This window comes from Leptosomus discolor, chromosome 2 (genome assembly GCF_034619465.1).
Source record: "Leptosomus discolor isolate bLepDis1 chromosome 2, bLepDis1.hap2, whole genome shotgun sequence".
In the NCBI taxonomy this organism is placed as follows: Eukaryota; Metazoa; Chordata; class Aves; order Leptosomiformes; family Leptosomidae; genus Leptosomus; species Leptosomus discolor.
The window spans coordinates 55,132,476-55,151,613 of record NC_141392.1 but is presented as its reverse complement, the minus strand read 5'-3'; the positions used below and the strand labels follow the sequence as shown (position 1 = coordinate 55,151,613).

The following is a 19,138-nucleotide window of genomic DNA, read 5'->3' as shown; positions in this document are numbered from 1 at the left end:
CCACTCCACAAAAAGCAAGAAATCAAATAATGTATCTGATTGTTTGGAAACAAATCAAAGCAGCCAAGCAGTAGGCCGAGCAAAGACCGAGTCAAGCATACAGATTTTCTTCTATGCCCTTTATTTGCACGCTCTGTAATAACAAAGATGTAATACTCGATGACTTACAGGTACCTGTGTACCCTACGTACAGCAATACATCACACTAGCACAACTTCATAGATGCTCCAAAACTCAGTTGAAAGAAACACTATGGAAGAAGACAGACCACTACAATTACCTTGTTTAAGATTTTCACTGCACAAAGAGTATTAGATGGGCTCATACTGCAAAAGGCACGGAAATAGGGTATATTGTTTTATCATTGATCTGGCAGAGCACAAGAGTTAAGGTTTTTTCCTTTGGTGGATGCACAGAGCTGATTAGTCTCATAGTTACAGGGAAGTCAGACCAGAGGAGGCAAAGAAAGGCATGTGGAAAGCAAATTGATTGTGAAGAGAGAATATTCCAGGGCCTGAGAACAGAGCACTCCTGCTCTCAGGGGCAGACAACTGATGCTGCTCCAGACATTCAGCAAGCAGCAAAGCAGGGAGGGATGGGTAAATGCTGGGGTTTACTTGTTGTTTTAACTTGAACAATTGGAAGAAGATGACAATTTGAGGCACTGCCCCCTGGATAGCTCTTCTGTTTCTCCCGAGTCTCCAATTATTATATTTTTCTTTCTCTTCAATACCCTCATTTCCCCTGAGTATGCACTCATCAGCAACTTGCATTCCCCAGAAATCCTCCCACTAGCTATCTGGAAAGACATTCATGCTAGAGGGCATAACACTCTTCTAACATGTAGATGCCTTTAAAACCACAAGTCATCTTCAGAAACCAAATCGCATGGAGGTGCATGAAGAATTCCTCCAAGACCTATTTTGGAGGCAAGTGAATTCAGCCAACTGACAAACATCAGCAGTAACTTCAATCCAGTAAGCATGACTGGTATTCTCAAAACCTTCCCCCAAACCACACACCTCTTTGCACGTGCACTTCTTTAAAAAATATTTTTCTCTTGGTCTGTTTTTATGCTCACTTTTTGCCCTCAGCCTGTATGATAAAAATGTTTGCTGGGTGAGCCCTGGAGAACCCAGCAGACCGAACACTAATGCTCATATGGAATTTATTTAGGTGGTGGTGGGGAATCCCTTAAGTTGAGTAGTTATGTTATTTTGAACTGGTTTTATATTTTATGCATACATAGTGTAGCTGGAATTTCAGGGCTGGCTTTTGTTTGCATTCATTGTGAAACATTTGTTACATGAGCTGCTGCTACTGCTACCGAAACAGCTGCCACTCACTGCTAGAAAACCAGAGACCAACTCAAAAGTTTCTTCCTCAGGTAAGTCTAGTTGGCAAATGAAGCCTGGTGTTTCTGCAGAAAATTACCTTTGTTTGGCTTCACTGTCAGCCTTGCCACTTTTTGCCCACCCAGAGCATGGACTTGAAAGAGAAGAGATAAATCACAGCAAGAGCAGGTAGGTACTGAAGCTCCTGAATCACCTACAATTAAACATAGATCGGAACTACAGCTGTATGAACGCCCTGCTTTGCAGCTAGGGCAGCATCTCAAATGTGAACGTCTTTCCTTCAGCTGCTCTTGAGAGTTAGCCAGGATTCAGCCTTTCTGTCCTGCATCATCATTTTCTGCCATCTGGAAAAACTGAGCCATGGCTTGATCTAGCTTCACATAAAAATTTCTTCTGTAGGGTACTGCTTCCCTGTGCAGAAAAAAAATATCCATCCATCTGGCAGTGTGTGCACTTTTCTACCAACCCAGACACAGACCAGGAACCAAAGCATCAGCGGACCGCAGTCCTGAGTGCCGAGGACAGACCTTCTCAACTGCACATAAGCTGAATGCATTGCATTGTTACGATTACTGTAGCACTTCCGTGTTGTTCTTGTTGCTTCCTGGTAATTTCATATTGGCAGTGACCTCTCTCACCTCAGTCTCATCTTTTTAAGAGAACATTTATCCTAGGCTGGAGCACAAACCCTGAGGGGTTCCCCTGCTTGTTTAAAGTAAGGGGAGACTAACGGAACTATTAATGCCTACTTCTTTGACTGATTTTATCCTGCAGGAGAACATTCTTCCTCATATCCTGACAACTTACTTTCTTTAAGAGCTTTTGGACAGAGATCCTGCTGAAAATAACACCTGTAGCATCTCATATCCCTGTAGCTGCTGACTCCTTCAAGGAACTAGTTGATTTGTGAGGCTCTACAAATGCCATACTGACTTTTCCCAACTGTCTGTTAATCCCATTTTTTATTGTAGTTCCTACCAGTCCATAAATTAGATTAATTCATCTGTTACTGTCCAGGTGACCATTGCAGCCCCTTAAAAGCTTGGAGTCACGTTAACTACCTTCCATTCTTTGAAAATAGCTACTGATTGAATGACGAGACACACTGCAGGGTTGGCAATTTCAGTTTCAAAGAGATCGTTGGTGAATACTAGCTCTGACAGCAGCAGTCCTGGCACTGCCACGGAGTAAAGATAGCTGAGGAGAAAAAAATGCCATACCCTAAGACCAAATCCAGTATCTGTATTATAGATGGCATCTGCAAGTAACTGAAAAGTTATTCAAATTGAGTCCAAACAGTACAAGTACAAATCAAAGGATGAAATTTATAAAGTGCAGTAACAATTGTGCAAATGTTGGAGATAGAAAAAGCAGCCCAACTGAAAAGAAGATACTAATTACAGAACAATGGGAATGCAATTTGGAAGAAAGGGAGGAGACAGGGAAGATGAGCCTAGAGAGCAGCAGATGGGAGGATGCTTGCTCTTACCACATTTGTAAATTTGTGACTCCACTCCAAGAATAGAGAAAAAGAAGAAAAAAGGAATCTCCCTAGCCATATTTAGTAAAACTCTCTTCTCTTGCTACAGCTTCTTGGAGGGCAAGTTTTCAAGAGGGACAGATCAAAAAGGCTGGGAAATTCCAACCAGGAAAGGAAGTAGGGAGCATAAACTCCAAGGAAGACTTACTCTTGGGAGAGCAAGGGGTCAGCTCTCCAGCACACCTAACTGCCTCCAGGGCAGGTAAAGCAAGGGGGCTGGGAGGAAGGAGCACAGGCCTGGTGTGATGCTATGCTTCAGTGAACAGATTATCCCCTCAGGAGCGATGACTGGGAGACACACCAAAAGGACGACTGTGTAGCTGAGAGCTACTCTGCTAATGTATTTCCTTCATATCAGTTCTTGTAACTTTGTAATCAAGGGCCAACCCTTGCACTTTGCTGGAATTTATTCTAGTTCTTTCCCTTCTTTTCTAATAGCAGTAACAGTGGTCTTAAGATGACGTTGAGCCCAATACACTGTGTCCTCTGGGAGTAACTGGTCTACTTACATATGTACTCTGGGGACGTCTCTCCACTGAGAGTGCCTTGCTGCCACCTCTCCCAGCTACCCACTGTCTCCCTCTCCCCAACTCTCTGCTGGGCCACCCAGTTCTGATGTGGCTGAAAAAAACGTTTGATATTAGCTTTAATGCCTTCAGCAAGCTGCACGCCAAAAAGTGCCTTGCTATAATTTCACACCTAACTTGTCAAAATTTATGCCCTTTCATGTTTTCCTCATTTTAAATATTACAGTATTTTAATTATTATAGCAGCTCATTTGTATCACTGTAAAAACTTGATTTTAAATTGCAATGTTTATATGAAAATCCAAGTAATTCCTCAAGAATGGCTGCTCGTCTCTACTGTACAAAAATTACAGGTAAAAGCATTTTTATAATTAAGTTTCTTTTCTGTAGTTACTTTACCTTTAATATTTTTCAAAACATTTCTGTGCCAGCGAAGATACGTCTCATGGTACTTGCATTGCTCTTGCAAGATGCCTCAGGGATAAGAATAATCAGTTTAACCTGTAGCCTGTTTATCACATTCTATCACAGCTTATTCTTTACAATGGGCAGGACTTACTATTAGACTGAAGCAAAACTACAATAGCCTTCTCTGAAGACTGAAACTATGATTATGCTCTGATAAAAGCAAAGTGAATCATCAGCTCCGTGATCTGCTCCATACTGTTCCTGTGTCTTCAATGCCAAATATGCTCACTTTTCAGCTAAAAGATGTTTCTCCCCAAACACTGACCCTGAAAACATACTGTAGGATACAATGATAATGGACCTAAATTGTCAAGTTGTTTTGGTCCTATTACTAACAAAAGTTTTGCAGATTCCAGCCTCTGCCACCTTGTGCAAGGTGCTAGTTTCCATCTAAGTGAAATGAAGTGTACTGTGCAAATGTACTGGAGCTGCAGCTGGGAACAGAAGCAGGCTTATTAACTGGGATGTAATGGCCTTCCACCTCCTCCTCTATGCCTTCTGTTGCCTGAACAGAGGTCAAAGTTGTCAAAGAAGCAATTTGCATAATCTGTTACTGCTAGAATTTTTATTCAAATGCTATTTTTAAAGCAGAAGAAGTAACAGAGGTTTAGCTGGAAACGTTACTGATTAAAACAGCATTATGACTTTATTTATTAAGTTAGTCAAGAAGGAATGAACTGTCATTGCAAGCTTTAATTGTCTGTCATTAAAATGTTTGTGGTGTTTTGTCATTGGTGACCCTAGATTATTTATGAGATGTAGCTAATGGTGTATCTGAATGCAGCTTTCCCTCTGTGCCAGAGCTTTAACAAAGCTGCTTGTCCATGGGTTTTTCATTTTGTTATACTAGGAACAGGAAACATTCAAAAGATGCATCAGGGAATCAACCCCGGATAAATAGCAGGAACACTTATAAACCATAACATCTGTAGTGACTGATATGCTCATTAGATAAACATGACAGTTGCTTGAAAGATACCAGCACCAACCCTTCAAAACGATCTCCCGACACACAAAAAGATACACATGAATTCTTGATATGCAGGATGGAAGGGTTTGGCTGACTGGCCCCTTGGGTTTTAGACCACAAATAAGTTTTGTTTTTACTGCAACAGAGTATGAAATTACATCTGTGTGGGTTTAGACCAAAACCAGACAGCCCATCCATAGATCTGATGAAAGGAAATTGAAGCAATGCAAGCACCATGAAGATCTGGGATGAAATGCAAAATCTGGATGCTGAAGTCTTTTGGAATTGCACTAAAAGATGAAGACGCCGCCGCAGGTGGTCTCAGCCTTCATAATCCTACAGGCATAAACGCATTATACGGGAAGTTTAGAGAGGGGAAACTGCTCATGATGGAGAGGCTCAGACAAGAGCATGCAAAAAAGTAAACTGCGCTTGGCTTCAGGTAAAGACCTTGCTAGCTGACGGGAAAAAGCAATATGAAAAAGGTGGTGGAGAAGAATAGGAAAAAGGTAGCAAACTGCAGAGAGAAGCTCTGTGTGTACAATGTGTATTACAGCACAAAGAAAGGAAAGATTCAGTAATTCTACGAAAAAATACTTAGCCTATCTCTACAATACTTTGTAGGTTGTCAGGGCCAGTCTATGAGCTTATGTGTCCAGAAACTTTAGTAGAAGAGAAACATTTGATCTAGGTTTTTCAAAGGATAATTTAAGGGAACAGGGGCTTCACCTTCTGCTACAACTGATTCTGAGCAGAGCCTTTACAAATTCAACTCCCATGAAAATCCAAGCCTAAAATAAGGATTTAAAAATCTGCATTGTAACTGGCAAGCAGTGAAACCATATCCTTCTTTGCCATATTCAGCGGTGAGACCTGGAAGCTGTCCAGCCTCCTCAAATGCCAGAAGTGCTGGGCAGGGGCACTGTGGATCAACACTCGCCCTCCTCATTCCTCCAGTTCATGAACCATGCCCACCATCCCAACCTGCCAATAGGAAATACGTCAATTTCTCACATGATCTAAGTGATTACTGTTGGTGCTACTTACAAAGTCAACCACTCCTCTTGACTCTACGAGAAAGCAGAACCATAGTAATATGTTTGGCAGATGGACCTCTAAATTGCACTTCCCTGCAGTGGAAGCTGAGCAGCAGGTTTACCCAGTGTGAGTGCCATTGTCATGTCAGGCTGTCAGCTACCTCACTTTTTGCCTCAAAACGTGCCATTCATTTTTGGCCACAAGATGTATTTATAGACAAATGCTCTGCTGTGTAACCATGCACATATGGGCTAACTCCAATCTAACAAGTACACACTAACAGGGAACAGTAAATACTGCACACTTGAGCCTGGATGCATACGAGCTCCATGTGGGCTTGGAAAGCCATGCCAAACTCTCCTGCCACACCTTTACTGTTGCTCGTATTTTAGCAATGAGACTGATACTATCTTGGATAAACCTTTTGGTGCCACAGTTATGTCTCTCATGCAACACACACACAGTCTGGAGTGGCTTTACCTTCCTCAGCAGAACAAGAACCACAGCTGTTATGAGCTGCCAATCTTTGCTGCAGAACTTGCCACAGAGAAGTTTAGCTTCTGAGACAAATCTTCCAAAGACCTAGTAGATCTTCTGAAAAATAGAGTCATGAGAAAGCCCAGAAGTGTTCAAATCCTTCCAAGAGCTCCTATTCTTACAACTGCTTAGTTTATTCACAATGGGATTTGAAACCTCTGAAAGACAGAAAACAACATGTTTTCCTTTTATGGAATTGGAAAGGGAAAGGATATTCCCACTGATTGTGCTTATCACCGATTGGTGCATCCACTAACTTCAAGACATCCCAGATCAGGCAGTTGCGTGTTGTCCCTGCTCTCCAAACCTTGTATTTTCATGGCTGAAGAGCTAAAGAATGTATCTACAGCTTTTGATAGCGCCTTTAGCTATAAAGTTTTATAAAAAACAAATCAAGGAGCAGATGAGTTGTGCTGAACGTCCTGCATGCTATCGACCTAATTGGGAATAAACGTCCTCGGCGATACACACTGTGACTCTTCCTCTTTTCATGCCTTTTGTGCACACAGAGAACTGGGAATTTCTTTTATGAGAAACGAAAACACAATTAAAACTCTTCCTGGAGCTTAAACTGCCCGTTTCAGCATACACATTGTTTAGAGCATTCCTCTACATAATTGTGAAAGTTCAGACTTCAGAGGCAGAAAAAAGGAACGGTTTGTTCACATTTCCTATTTTTATTTTCTGTTTTCAGAACAGGATGTTGGGTGATAAAGAAGAAAATTCCACTCAGGCAGAATGTAAATTCACATGTGCTATTACCAATGTTCAAGTCCCCTGAAACTCCCGAACAAGCAGGGAGATTACGCCACCTTCTGGACAAAACGTTTTAAGTCACACACAGAGTTCGCTTCACATAATGGATCGGAACGTGCCATGGAAATGTTACGCAGTTAGTTTCTTCTCAAGTCCAACCTCATGTTTTACCTCCACATAAAATTTAGAATTTTCCTTCTCTGTAGAAAACTTTCTTACACAGCGATTTCTCTTGAGAGTATTATTTAGGGAAAGCACACAGCTGTCCTAGAGCGTGAGGCAAAAGAAAAGACAGCATGTTTGGAGACTCTGAGTTTTGGAACATTTGAATGTGTTCAAAGTTCACCCAAATACTGTTTTAAGAAAGTAGAAGATGCAAAGAAATAATGAAAAAAACCCTCAGCATTTAAACTTAATCTAATCCAAGTTGTTTTTATTGACATATCAAGAGTGTAGATGCTTGTAGCAGACAGAAGGGCTGTGCATTTCTGCACAAGAGATAACAGAACATTAGGAGCTGGAAGGGACCTCGAAAGATCATCTAGTCCAACTCCCCCTGCCAGAGCAGGATCACCTAGAGTAGGTCACACAGGAACACGTCCAGGTGGGTTTTGAATGTCTCCAGAGAAGGAGACTCCACAACCTCTCCGGGCAGCCTGTTCCAGTGCTCTGGCACCTGCACAGTGAAAAAGTTTTTCCTTCTGTTAATGTGGAACCTCCTGTGCTCCAGCTTGCACCCGTTGCCCCTTGTCCTGTCATTGGACATCACCGAGAAGAGCCCGGCTCCATCCTCCTGACACTCGCCCTTTACATATTCATAAACATTGAGGAGGTCACCCCTCAGTCTCCTCTTCTCTAAGCTATAGAGACCCAGCTCCCTCAGCCTTTCATCATAAGGGAGATGTTCCACCCCCTTAACCATCTTTGTGGCTCTGCACTGGACTCTTTCAAGCAGTTCCCCGTCCTTCTTGAACTGAGGAGCCCAGAACTGGACACAACATTCCAGATGTGGTCTCACCAGGGCAGAGTAGAGGGGGAGGAGAACCTCTCTCGACCTACTGACGCCACCCCTTCTAACACACCCCAGGATGCCATTGGCCACCTTGGCCACGAGGGCACATTGCAGGCTCATGGTTATCCTGCTGTCCGCCAGGACCCCCAGGTCCCTTTCCCCTATGCCACTCTCCAACAGGTCAGTCCTCAACCTGTACTGATCTCTTCCCCAGATGAGCCAATGTATTCCCTTTCCGCAGACCAGTCACAACCCTCTCCAGAAAGTACAGCTCATGAGAAGCAGGCAGACTGTTAGAAGCTGCAGATCACTTGTCCTAATTTTTTCTTTCATTTTGTGCTGAACAAAGGCAGAATGTAAGATGATCAGTATTTAAGGACACTGAGCAAAAAGCACTGCCTCCTTCCATTGGGCTTCTTTCCACATTTCTTACCCAGAGTTTTTGCTCTTGGAGATCGTGCCTGCAAAGACATCCATTCCAGTTTCTCAGAGGGAAAAAAGAACAGCGGGATCTTCCCACTCTCCCTTTGCTTTCTTCCTATCACAGAAACTTTTCCAGCAATGACCCTTAACTCCTGAACATTTCCAAATCCATAGCATCCACATGTTGCCAGAGCAGCCCAAGAACGGGGTGGCAGAAAGGCTGCCACAAGAATTTAGTACTAAAGGTATCAGTCACACTATGGGGAGCACTGCTAACAAAGTGATGGCCTGGAAGGGGGGATTAAGAAAGAAAAGCCTCTCTCAGCCTTCTCCATTTGCAAAGAGTTTTATTTTGACAAGGAGCGGGAAAATGTTCTTTTCCACTTCCAGCACAGGAACCACCTGCAGGCATGTCCCACCTTCAGTGCTGCCCCGGCACAGGAGCAACCTTCAGTACGCTGCAAAGACTTGCAGGGTTGATCCCAGCCTTTTCCTAACTCCATCAAAAACCGCTTCATCATCTGCCTCACAGGACCTCAGCCTTGCAATAAAGACAAATGGCAACATCTCCCTCCTTCTTGAGCTTAAAGAGAAGGGGAAGCTTATAACTAGAAAACATCAAGACTGTGTCACTAGCATTCACGAACAGAACAGATTTTAAAAATCAGCAGGTTTATATTACCTGGGATAATATGGCTACTACAGTTTAAAATGTTCCTTGTAAATGTGATTCTTAAGGAGAGTCACATTGCTGCTGCATTTTCAAAAAAAGCACATTTTACAGTTTACCTGACCAATATATTTTCTTCCAGCTGACAGCATGAGTAATTTCATTGCACTCAATAAAATTCACTGTTTGAAAAGCTTAAGTCAGTCTTCTTGCTTTAGAGTAAGATCTCCATGCAAAATGTAACTTTCAGGAAACAAAGACTTTTTTTTTTTTTTTTTTTTTCTGGTATTGGGAAGAAGTGTTTTTATAGGGCTTCTGGTGCCAAAGTAAATTTATGAACTCCTGCAGAAAGGTGAGAGGATATGGGCTATTTCTGAGGTGATAAAAACCATTTTATTGCCTATTCTTTTACATTAAGTGTTAAACTTTACCCCATGCCACAGAAGTCGACAAGGCAGAAGAAAATTCTATGTTTTGCTGTGTATAGTGTGTATTTTCTGCCTCCTAAAAAGACCAAAGATACAAAACCCGCATGTGCCCATTTCAAAAGAAACTGTGTAAGTATTCTTCACATTCTGGCTACCAGCCAGGCTACGGAAGTGAGCTATAGCCAGCAAAAATGAACAGGACTGACCAATTATTTTTCCTTCAGTCGTGCTCCCGAAAGCAAGGAGAGATTTTACACACCTAAAGTTATGCTACAACTATTTCAGGCCTTTCGAAAAGTTAAGGAGCACTTCCAAATTTTGAAGTAAATATAAGCCAAGGCTCTGCAATTGGACCCTATCTGCTCCGATGCTGGGTAAAAAAAGACAGACAAAATTTTGAGCAAATTTTACTATGTTAGCAAAAAAATCTAGAAACCCCAGTATTTTTTTTCTAATTTATTTGTTCTATCCATCTATCAATCCATCTACTTATGCCACAACCCGTCCACCAATGCCCCCCGTGCTCCCCTTCTGTTTTGATCTCTTGTCAAAGGCAGTTCTGGCTGTCACAGCAGACTTTGTCACTTTGGACAAGACAGACACCAAAAAAGAGAGTCCTTTTGCAATTCTTGACTTGGTATCAACATTAAGGAAATACTTCATTTCAATGAGAGAGTGGAAAAGGAAAAAAACAGGAAGCCTGTAGCTCTACAAGATAAAACCTGATTGGTTCCAATGAAACCTTTAGCATCAAAAAGAGCTTTCACATTTTGTTGCACATTGTTATAAAACACACAAGTCAAAATATACGGCATACGGATTAGCTGAAGGCAACTTTTTAATTAATGCAATGAAGAAAATGACCCTGATAGTGTCCTCTGACACTAAAATTTCCTGTCATGCAGAACTGACAATTTTTTTCAACTCAAAATTTGAGGAAAAACTGGTGTGCATTTCAAAATGTGACACTGTCAAAAAGAAAAGAAAAAGCCAGGACAGAACAAACACAGAGCAGTTGGCAAGTGAAATGCATTAAAAATCTCAATAACCAGCTGCTAGTGATAATGTCTGAACAAGTCAACTACTTTTCATTCATATTTTACCTTTCTTCACAGTTTCCTTTTGCCAGCTTACGTAAAACAGATCATGAGCATCACCAACAAAAGCACTCAAGTCATATTGCATTAAGCAGTTACCTGTCACCACATATACAGACAGAGACCTGCACTCACATTTCTGTGCTCTCCAACATAAATGTCCTAGTATCTATCTGGTCAATAGAGCCACAGTTTTACTGATCCTCTGCTTCAGAACAATAGCAGCAAAATATTTTTGAAGGTAAAAATGCTACAGGCTTTGTTTTCTATTGAGGAGGAGGACACTGAGCAAGAGTTCCATGTTGTTACATGCTGTCTCAGATGAGAAATTTTACTACAGACACAGAAGAAACAAAGAATCTTGAATACGGCTTACATGGTTAAAAGAAACAGACATAAAAAAAAGTTTCCAGGTTTCCTGATTCCTATTAGCATCAACCTATACTGAAGGCTTCCGATAATAAGTTTGCTTGGATGGGAGCTGTGGTGATCTGGTGCTCACCCAAAGCACCTATAATGAGGGAGGAGGGTCCCAACTCTGGGAAGAAGAAGGAGTTTAGCCCAGAACTCCTACAGAGGTATCTTAGATGCACATGTGATTCTATGGGTTTGATAACATCCCGCAGTTTACTTCCTACAGCAAGAGGTGAGTGCTTTTAATTTGGCTTAGATTATGACGTTGGTGGAACAGCAATCACCAATTTCCTATTCTGCTTTCTAATCTATGTAATCCACTAAAGCAACACCGGATGGAAATTGCCTTCCTTCAGTTACTGTCTGCTTCCAAGCAGCTCTACAAATCCAGTTTTTGAATGGTATCTGATGCTGAATCACTTACTGTAGTGGACTCTGGTGCAGAGATTCACTGACCTGGAAGGGAATCACCTTTCTGTACGTAGTCCTTCACTGTTTTTTTTGCATCTCAGTATATTCAACTGATAAAAGTTAAGTTCTGTAAAAGCTTTTCTTTCTATACACAAAATGAGGAAAGACTGCCATAAGAGTATCTCAGGTGGAGCCGCAGAAAAAACTGTAAATCGTGTAGATTTAATCTGCGTTAGTTGCAACAAAAGGTTAGTTTTGGCCCGAAGTTATCTGCTGCTTCGTGGATCACCACACAGCTGGACAGAATAACATCTCTTCTTTCTAGCACTTCATGATGCAACAGCAGAGGGTGTTGCAGATCAGGTCTAAGGTGCCCTGAGAAGAACAAGGTAGGATTTCTTACACAGCACTTAATTTTTTTTCTTTTTGGCTGATTCTGTTCAGTAAGCATTAGCAACAACTCAGAAATAACCTGGAAACAATTATGACTGGGAAAAAACCCTTCAAACATACGCATGTATGAAAAGAGGAGGACAGAGTTAACACAAGGAAACCGTCTCCTTTCTATTCTTCCTTGTCAATAAGTGAATGGGAAAAATAAAACAAAAGATTAATCTGCATGGGGAATACTGAAGGAAAGAGGTGAGTTTTCAGACATGACACAAGACCAGTCTTACACATGAAATCCCGGAGGAAATCACCAATCAATTCTCCCCCAGATACCGGAATATACACACAGAAGAGAACGATTATCCAGCACTTAATAATTCTGGGAGATTGCTCATTTCACACCTGATGATTTCTATGGCACACTGATGAAAATCAAGACCCTGCATGCTGTTTGCTAGCTTTGCCCACTGTAAGAGAAGTTAAACTCTATGGTGCACAGAAAAGTTGAGGAAGTCCTATAGGTCCCCAAAGAAAAGTCTGCTCATTGCGAAGAGAGCATCCTTCTATTGATCGCCCACCTTCATCTCATCTAACATCCCCATGGGAAAACCCTGGAGAGTGAACTGGGGAAACCTTTAGTAAGACTTCCACATACTACAAACACGTGTCTTTTTATTTTTTAATTTACACAGAAAAGTGAAATAACCCATCCAAAACTGGGCACTGCTCTCATGTCAATACCATACCATGCTCTCCTTATGTCTGTTATTGCACAAAATAGCTCTATGGCTGGATATAGCACCACAGCAAAACAACACTCACATCTAAATAGCTGCCTTAAATGCCTTACTGCAAGCACATAATGACCCACTGAAATAATGTTCAGAGGAGGAATGACACACTTTCCCTGTAACATCCATATCATTGCTGAATACAAAATTTTCAAATGCATCCTGGAAGAAGGGATTGAGGGACAGAAACCCATAATTTCTCCAAAGTGACTGATGACTGTGGTAGCTGCTCTCAGTCAAAAGCCAGCCATCAGCTGCATGCATTGCAAACAAAATTCAATCTTCGATCCCTGTGTTTTTAATATACAACTTGGTACAAAACACACATTTCAGTGGCTGCAGGCATTTCACACTGACATGAATGCAACCAAGTCACCAAGCAAGAAGTGAAGTTTTACCCTTCCGTGCTTCGTACGGTGTTGATGGCCCAGCCAAATGTAAGCAGGAAATCAGTTCTGCCGGAATGACATGCACAGCCTCACAGAAGCATCATATGTCTTGGTTTAGGCATAGGACACAAGATTGTCTTCTAAAGAAGTTAGCAATAAATAAGCATTGGGAGGGAAGGACTGGTGCAGAAGAGAAGAGAGAACCCTTTCAGATTGACTGTGGGGTGCAAATTAGGAGGTAGATTAAGGAGTCTCTTTTCATTTCTCTACTCAAGTCTCCTAAGTCTTTTTCCTCAGCATGCTTTGTACTTAAAGTGCTGTAAATATGCATTCTTATTTGTACTTAAACTCACTTTAACGGAAGGTTCATTTCTTTTCAACTCTTAGTCAAAGTTGAAGGAAAATAAATATCCTGGCACTGGAGAATCTCCAAAGGGTCCAGCTCCCCAAACCATTTCTCCAAGGTCTACTTAGGTAGATATTGCTGACACCATTTTGAGAATATTTTGACAGTATTATTTAAGAGCTGAGTATGACAGAATTAGAAGAAGAAAAAGCCACTCCAGTGGTAAACGGGAAGCCTTCTGGCATGTGGCAAGATTACTGGAGCACCAAGTGCTTCCCCAGGAATAAAACCCACACAGTAACATTAAGAATAAAAGCAGAATATGCACCCTTCCCCACCAATCAAATCTGCTCCCTAAAATCTCTTCATTGACTGAACAAGACAAACACATATCTTTCAGCAGCCATGCAGATTTTTCCAAAGCTTCAATAAGAATAGCTTTTTAATGGAAAAAGTTACCTGGGTTCTTGTAGATGCTAAGCACATCCTTGAAATAATGAGGTAAGAATCTTTCTAATAAAAGCAGCACATCCTCCAACTCCTCCAGAATGCCCACAAGCAGAAAATTTTCATTAACGTTCAGCTTTGCTCTTTCAAGGGCCCATTCACCAGGCTCTCTGTATAAATTAATGGAGGAAGAGAGAGAAAGGAGAAAAAAAAAAGTTTAAATATGCATTTACATCAGAAATTCAAGCCAAGCACACAACTGAATCAAAAAATATTCAGTGCTGTACTTCTAACAGAATATAAAAAAACCCCCACCAAACCTGAGTGAGTTACTGAGCTTTTCCGCACAACATCTAGAGTCAGTTTGGCATGTAAAAACACGATCACATTAAACGGACATTAATCACTGCATGGAAGTACTGTGTTCTGAAGACATCTTTCACCAAGTTGTTTATAAGGACAAACTTGTGAATGCCTTTATATTTCCACTTGGAAGCACGACCCATGTTATGGGAGGAAGGACTTCCCTGGGTGATGAAGGGTGCTAAGGGGGTGGCGGTGTCCCTGAACCTCATCAGGAGAACTGCTGTGAGCAACCACTTCCTGCTGTTACCCAGTGAGTGCCACACAGGAGGCTACTGGCCTGTTTCTCACCTTGTCCTTCATTTTAACTTCTGCCAAAGTCTCCACGGGCTTCCCTTTCCTTGCCATTACCCCTGACTTCTGCAGCTGTGCTGCAGGATTTGCATTTGTTTGCTCTGACTGATACTAGTTTTGATAATCAATTTAGGGCTACTTTATCTTTTCCCTCAGTGGCAGAAGCTGGCAGGACACCAGTACATCTTTATGCTTCTTTCATAGTTTCCTATGGAAGCACAATTTGGTTAGACAAGCATATGAATCCTAAATCCCTTGGACTAACTCATATTAATTATGTCCTGGGAGCAGCAGTCAGCATTCATATTGATAGGGGATGTAATGCCAGTGTCCCAAACCAAAGGAAATCAGCTTTTCCACACAGTCCATCTGGTATGATGAACACCTGAGTCACATATGCTACCTGAGAGTGGCTGGAGATCACACCTCTTCTCTGACTCCATTAGGCTACTGCAAACTCTATGCAACAGTGAATTTCACAACATCTGGCAGAAGCTGTTTTGATGACATGTGGGAAAGCTTATTGCTTTATACTCCTACTAGAGCAGGCTTGGAGCAGGTTTTTCATTCCCTACCTCTTTCTGTGCACTAATCCGTTTTCTGGAGGAGCAGAGTGTCCTAACAAATACTACGAGCCTCATTCCTGCAGCTCCTTGTGAGACTAAGAAGTAGCTGAAGGAAGTGCAAAGCCATGGTGGGAGACAGATCTACAACAAGCTACTAAACAGTATTTCAACATACTGCTTGGTATGTACACAGAGATACATTGTGAAAGTATTCAGGTATGTGACTGTTGTTAATGGGATTGTTCATGAATACAAGTTAAATCCACAACCATAAGCATTTGCAAATGAGGCCAAAATACATTAAGAAAAAAATGTGCAATGAAAATGAAGTAATGAATCTGTTTTGTTTCTTAATCGTAACTTCACTTGCACCAAAAAACTAAAGCAGGATTTTACAGCAAAGATACTTAGAAACTGAGACATAAGGAAGAACATGTTTTCAGTGTTATTACTACAATAAAAATGTACAGCTTTCAAAAGACATTTTTGAAAACGTGTAGATGTTGCACTATGGAGAAGCAGTAACAATGAATAATGATACAGGCATCCGAGCAGAGCCAAAACATGTATTACAAAATTTCAGTGCAGGTAAAATGAGTAACAAGCACATACAGCCACTGCCATTCTCACCTTGCCAACCCAGAAAAAAAATTCCACATGAATACATTAAGATTTGATGAATTATTCAAGTATTAAATTAAGAAAAAAAGAATAGTACTACATTTGCATTAGCCTCCTAACTCCAAAATATATGCATACAGTTACTGCATACGGTGCTACACTGTACTTACACTTTTCTCTTGTACTTCAAATAACTGTTGCCTCTTTATTAACAGTTTCCGACAAAATGTTTGCCATAGCTATTGCTGAACAAATTGGGATACCTTGTATATATTTACCTGCATCTTGGGTGCTGTCCACAGAAATACGGTATGATGTAAAATAACCTGGGATTGGAACATTCAGGGTAGTTTTCAAGGATACATACGTTAATGTCCTGTGTGGGAGGAAAGAAAAAAAAAAAACCAAGAGGTTGAATACTGCATTCTCCTTTCTCTATTAACACGTTCTCTTTATTTCATACTTCATATAGTGTTCTGAGAGTCAAGGAATTGTGCTGAGGCTATACCAAATACCTTAAAAGTCATCTACTAGTCAATTTACCTACTTCTAAATATCATTAGAAAGTTTCAGAAGGGGGAAAAAAAAAGTTATTTTGTCCTAGAATGCAAAAAATATACTTTTTTTTTTTTTTTCTGCAAATAACACAATTATTATATTGAGGTCACTGCATGATTCAAAGTGGGTCACATGGATCAACTTTCATATTGAGTTATATTTAAAACATTCAGGATATTATTTTCAGACTTTTGTTTCTTCTAAATACACCCTGGGGGAAACCTGAAGTAGCCAGAATAAATCAAATTGAGACGATGATTCTTTTATTTTCTTTCTTTTTTTTTTTTTTTTTTTTTTTTTTTTTTTAGTTCTGCTTCATTCAATGACTGGAATGAACAAACACAGGCTGTAATTTGCACAGCTTACTCTTGATATAAAAACATACATCACTTATGATTACGATTCTGTACATTCCTCAGATGTTCAGAATTGAGACTATTGTGTAAAACCCCACTGAGAAGAGTCTTATTAGAAAGTATTTATCATTGTCCTGATTTATTGTTCATCTAATTAGGAGCTATTTATCATTTCAAAGACTAGGCATAGCTACTGAACCCTGAGGAACAATATTCCACTTCTAGCTTTACTCTAGTGCAATAATAAACACACCTGCAAGTGGGATTGAATTCCACTATCCTTATCCAGTCTAATAGACCCTTACTCTGCAAGCAGACCCACTGACTCCAGAGACACGTACAGCGGCAAAAAAAAAGAAGTGTAAGACAACCTAAGCAAACATGAAGTGATCTCATCTTTGAGAATCTTCACTCTTATTTAAAGATGCAGGCTTTTATAATGCAGCAGGCTCGATACACATCAGTATCAACCAATGACTAACCAAATCCATGCTTCATCAAATAAACAAAATGCGACAGAGAACACTTCAGTGGGCAACACGCCCTCTGCAAGACAGAACTGCTTGGCCGCATGGGAGGCTTGGAGAGCATCTCCTGCTCTCCCGGGGCAGCGCGGGGGAGAGGCCTCCAGCCACAGCATCCGCTTCCGAGACCTCAGCACACAAAATCTCTCCCAGAACTTTAGCCCTCATGCCTAACCTCATTAGTGTGACATTTGGGTCCATAAGCCTCCTAAAGTACATTCCTGTTTCCTCCTCTGTCTCACACTTACATAAATCAGACTTTGTAAGCACATCAGAAGATCCTGGGCTAGGAAGTAAATCGCATGGTGAGGAGCCATCAAAGAAAACAATATAAAAATTGCCAATTGGGATACAAACAACCCATCTCCCCTGCTCCCCTCAGTGTATTCAAGCATACTAAGAAGGGCTTGCCTTAAATATGTACCAGAAGATTTATGGTCAAGACCTGAATTTTGACATTCAAGGCTCTGATCTGAAGTTAAGCAGCCCCCACTTCTCAATGCTATGAACATTACTAAGAAATCTACTGGTGGCACAGGCGACGTGTCCTTCCTATCATCCCAACAGGGTTTTTTTAATGTGAATTAAAAATCGCAGTTCTTTAAAGCTTCATTGTGCTTTTACTATAGACATCACCAGAGATGTTTTCAGGGATACATATTTTCAGTTTCCATAAGAACCTGCAGAGACCTGCAATGAATTAATAAATTGCTTGTTTTTAAAAAATCTGAAATATTGTCCTAACAATATGTTAAATTATGTCCAAGCCAGCCTGCACTTGATTGATGGATTAACCGAAAGGCAGAAAAACCTACATAATTAGTAACACCCAACCAAGAATCATTCCTCTTTTCTCACTCCCATACAAAGGTAAATGGACATTAACCCACAACAAAGAAACTTATTATTTCTTTACAAGAATAATGAATACAGTGAGCCAGAAAATATTCCCTGAGAAAAGTAAGTATTGATACCCAACACAAAAGCGTAACATGGACCTTCCTGTAATTCTGAAAACAATATTTGATTAATATGGCTGGAGAAACATCCATACAATAAACGTAAATTCATGTGGAAAATCCTGCAGCTTTAAGTGATCAGCTTATTTAGTCAAAAAGAGATTTTTAGTATTCCTTTTTAGGGTAAACTACTGTAGGACCACTGAAACAACTGGGATGGCACTAATCTAAACTATCAAGTGGCAATTCCCTTCAAATTTGACTTGTGGAAGGAATGCAGAAGGATGAGAGAAAAATCTTCCCCCCTCCTTGTTGATGCACTCAAGGTTTAACATAACAGCCAGGTATGCTTTCATACAAACTTACAGTTTTTCACCACACAATGTTCCTGACATCAGAAGCACCAGGTTTTCTCTGTGGTAAAAGCACTGCCCCTTTCCAGTCACCGTTTACTACCACTGCTGTGATCCGTATTACAGCTGCTGGAGGATCCTGGTGCATTTGCAGCACCTGCTCACCTTTCCTATTTTCTGTATCCATAATCTGTGAAATAAAGCCACCATCTATCCCCTCAGAGAAGATTTTACTTGATGACAACTATGCAGCTCCATGAGATGTGAAATCACTGTTTTTAACCAAGATGTGGGGCGAAAGAAAGGTTGGCCTGAGGTGTGCTAGTCATTACAAAACTTAAGCCACATCTACAGCTCTTCAGTTGCTAGTGGGACTTACAGGAATTTGTGGGGTTTTTTTCTGAGCACGAAAAGCTAAGGTGAAATGACATTTTTCTAGGCAGTGTTATTCTAAGCAACATTAATGCCACATTTCCCAGCAAGAGTATGTTTTCTCAGCAGGACACTGATCTTTCAGGGCAGAAAGGTTTTTATG

General features: G+C 40.9%; 1 protein-coding gene across 1 annotated transcript in view; it reads right to left on the bottom strand.

The window, feature by feature from the left end:
• The window catches only part of UST (uronyl 2-sulfotransferase), a 169,080-nt gene that overhangs the window by 21,508 nt on the left and 128,434 nt on the right, over positions 1-19,138 (bottom strand). Inside the window, exons 6-7 of the mRNA XM_086461093.1 lie at positions 16,132-16,229; positions 14,022-14,179 (exon numbers count right to left, since the gene is read on the bottom strand). Of these exons, the coding sequence (XP_086317219.1) occupies positions 14,022-14,179; positions 16,132-16,229 (256 nt within the window). The remainder of the gene's footprint in view (positions 1-14,021; positions 14,180-16,131; positions 16,230-19,138) is intronic.